The sequence below is a fragment of the Bactrocera tryoni genome, chromosome 5 (assembly GCF_016617805.1).
Source record: "Bactrocera tryoni isolate S06 chromosome 5, CSIRO_BtryS06_freeze2, whole genome shotgun sequence".
Lineage (NCBI taxonomy): Eukaryota > Metazoa > Arthropoda > Insecta > Diptera > Tephritidae > Bactrocera > Bactrocera tryoni.
In genome coordinates this window covers 65,357,924-65,361,595 of record NC_052503.1, presented here as the reverse complement: position 1 = coordinate 65,361,595, position 3,672 = coordinate 65,357,924, and the positions used below count along the sequence as shown (strand labels likewise).

At 37.2% G+C, this 3,672-nt stretch overlaps 1 protein-coding gene across 1 annotated transcript; it reads right to left on the bottom strand.

Annotated features, from left to right (window-relative positions):
• Nucleotides 1-477: 477 nt before the first annotated feature.
• LOC120778887 (enhancer of split malpha protein) lies at nucleotides 478-1,017 on the bottom strand. The gene has a single exon (XM_040110933.1). It carries the CDS (start codon nucleotides 952-954, stop codon nucleotides 478-480), a length of 477 nt encoding a protein of 158 aa, XP_039966867.1. The 5' UTR covers nucleotides 955-1,017.
• Between the last annotated feature and the right edge of the window lie 2,655 nt (nucleotides 1,018-3,672).

Here is a 3,672-nt window from a genome sequence, read left to right as displayed (position 1 = left end):
TTTATTTTTCCCTACAAAGTTTTACATGGAAGACAATGAATGTAAAACGCTTATCACCTAGACTAATGCAAACCACTTAATTATGTAAAATCAGCTAAATTTAGGAAGACATATGATTTTTAAAGCTATAAACCTAAGTTGTTACAATATTACAAGTTACTAACACATTTAAACACGCTAAAATCACAATAAGACAAAATTATAAATTTGTCACTGTCGCTAGCAAATAGCTGCACACAATTGAATATCAATTATTTTACACAAAATTAAAAAATAAAACTGTAGCCAAGCGACTAAAAGCTAATATCACCGCAATTATTGAATTGTCCAAATTCAAACGCTTGAAAATAGGAAGCCAAAACCGCGCATGCGCATGAGCGCGGCGGTTCACGCGCAAATGTGCCGCTTCGCTTAAGCCGCAAAGTGGCCGTTGCACTTAAAGCTGCTACCATGTACCACCACACTGCTACTAGGCGCTTACGCTTGTCCCCAGCGATCGAGCTGTTGGCGCAATTGCAACTCCTGTTGGCGCGGCATGTCGTTGGTGGTCCAGAAGAATGTGCCATTGGCGGTGCGCGCAAAATGCACCGGTATGTAGTGTTGCTGCTGCACGGGCACCACTGCTTGGCTGCTGCCCTGGCGCACAATGATCGCTGCTTCGGGCGCGCTGCACTGCAATTGTTCATGCAGGCGCTGCTCCAACGCCTCATTGGCCAAATTGTCATCGTAGGCGTTGAGCGCGGCTGGATCTTTGCGCATATCCTCTAGCGATGAATTGTAGTCGTTTTGTTGCTTGACTTCGGCGAGCGTTTTCTGCAATAATTGTTTCTTCTTGATGATGCGCATTAGTGGGCGCAATAACTTCTTGACGCTGCGCATGGCCATTGTGCGCTGATCTTTAGCGGCTGCTAACTCCGACTCGTGGAAATTGTATTCACGCGTTAGAAAAGGCATTTTCACTTTTTGTATGTATATTTTTGTTTAAATAAATTTCTCCACAATAACAACTCTGTGCTTTTGATGTCTGTGCGACTTGTGCGCTTGCTCGTTAATGCTGTTGGTCTCAATTGGTAGCGCTATTTATACACAATGCGCTCGGCGCGCCGCCAGTGCGTTGGCAATGGGAAAATTGTTGCGCGCTCTCAGTTGCGCTCTCCGCTCCGGCATTGGTAGCCAATCGGCGCGCGCATAGCCGGCAGGTGTTTTTCTTTTGCTGCCAATTTGACTCACCACCACCACTATCAGCAACAACATCAACTAAGCATAAGAACCACCACCATCAACATCATTTCGGCACCGACTCAATTAATGCATTGCTGTACCTTGTGTTGTTGCTGTTTGTTATTGTTATTTTTATGCTGTGGCTGTACAGGATTTGGTAGTGATTTTTGCTTCTCGCTACCTGCGGCATTCCATTTAATGACTTTCGAGATAAATTTCGTTGTGCAGTGCAGCGAAATGTTGCCTCTGTTGCAAGATTGTGCGTACTGGTGTTTGTGGCGAGAAGTGGGATTTTTGCTTTGCATGGGGTTTTATAAGAATCAAGTGTTCTTTTTAAAGTAGTTTGCTAGGACATGCTCAAACATGAATTTTCTCGTGCGGGTTGTTGTTGGAAGTGGCAATTGAAGTGTCCTTAAAAATTCAAAACAAATATTTTCCACTTTTAGTAGAGTTTGTTGACATCGAGCGATATTAAAGGATATATAAAGGATACTTTTTGAGAACAAAACCATCATCTTAAACATTTTCTTGATAAAAGTAGAATGTATAACCGGTTTTTGATTGAAAAGAAAGGAAAGCAAAGATCTTATTTAATTTATAATTAGTAATAACTTTTAAAGTGAGGTTAAGTTGGCTAATGTTATTTATATTAGGTTAAGTTTGGATTTTTATAAGGTTTTGCTAGTTTAAATTTAATAATATTAAGCACAATTGGTTATGTTAGCTTAGAAAAAGTAAGGTTAGGTTATGCAAGATTACAGAAGACTAGAAAAATTGTTAGTTTTGTGCTCCAAAAGTCGAACTACTGATTTCGCTGCTAAAGTTGTTTAAGCAAGCAAATGGTTTTTAAGATTAAATTGAGGCTATGTTAGATTGAATGCATTGAAAGTTAAACATTTTTAGGTTATGTTAATTTCAAAAACTTAGTTAACTGTTACATAGGTTGGAGAGATTATAATATGCAGAGATCTTTTACAGTTTAAAGTTGAACTAGCTCAAAATGCAGCTCAGTTAAAAGATTGAGTGTTCAAAAATGTGAACGGTTGGAAAAAACTAGTCAAGGGACTATGTTTCAACTGCCTAGTAGAATATCTATATATCTTAGATATATGAAAAATTAAAAATTATAGTGTTGACTAAGTTGTTCCCACGACAGTCTGGTCTGCTTAACCGGAATAGAACTGGTCTTTTATGTGGCCGAGTACTTTGAATTCGGTAGCATTCAACCAAATTACTGCATAAGTAGGTCCTTTCTGCCGCTACAACAACAACCTGGTTGATTCCTAAGAGTTCTACTCGATAAACCACAGTCCTTTACAGACTCGACCTTATCACAACTTGATACAAAACAATCAACATCGAAAATTTTTTAATATTTTCAATCTATAGAAAAGTTTATTTAAAATTTTTTAGACGTGAGTTATAATGCTTTTTGGGTTCATTGACCGCTTATTGTCACCTAAAATGGAAAATAACGTAACTTCACTTTTCATAAGTTTATAGGTGAAGGAAACACGATATAATAGAAACCACACATATTGAAACAACATTTGAGTTGTGGTTATAAGACGGTTATATATTGACTATATATGACTGAACATTTTATGATCCATATATGAATATGGATACATTGTTTTTCTTTTTAGGTGACGATCTACTATGGAAAGCCGCTCTAACTGTAGAAATTACGAGACTAAATTTTGAGAAATTATGGCAAATTCATGACAAAATCCCAAGAAAATTTGTACAGAGTGCTCAAATCGAGTAATGGGGTGAATTTCATAGTATGCATTGAGGTTAGTTAGTCGACTGTAAACCCTGCGTCAAAGAAAAAATTAAGAAAAAAAACGGAGCAGCTTTCTTTCTTTGAAGAAGTGTCTGTCACGTGCTGGGAAACTGGCTTTGAACCAATACATCTAATATTGTTTACCGCTTTGCTCAATTACAAGTGGACGAAAGCAAAAAGAGCTTAATAGAAAATATGTATGTAAGGAGAGGCAAAACAATAGTATGAGTTTCTATTAAAAAAAGGCCAAGCTCTATAGTTTCTCACACATATTACTGAATGTCTTTCAGAGTTTTGATAGTTTACATTGTAACTCGTAAGTGATAGTTATAGAAAATCGAAAATAATATTTGCTTCTCGTCCAAAATGGCTCAAATCAAAATTTCTGGCTGTAATTATCCTTAAATCGTAACTCCTTGGTTACCATGAGCTTTGGAAGAAAATATTCGAACTCACTGCATTTTCCCAGATCTCGTGATTATTTAAAATCCAATATACAAGTTTTAACATTTTTAAAATTATTTAGTTATTCCCTCAAACATATCAGCTTCATTGGGCCAGGATCTAACTAGTAAATTCTGCACTCAGTCAAGCTAGCTGATTGAGCCTTTTGCAAAGCAAGTTATGTATAAACGCCTAATAAATACTATGGCCAAACATATTAT

What these genes read in the sequence shown, in the direction of transcription:
- LOC120778887 (XM_040110933.1), bottom strand. Translation starts at nt 954, where the DNA reads ATGCCTTTTCTAACGCGTGAATACAATTTCCACGAGTCGGAGTTAGCA.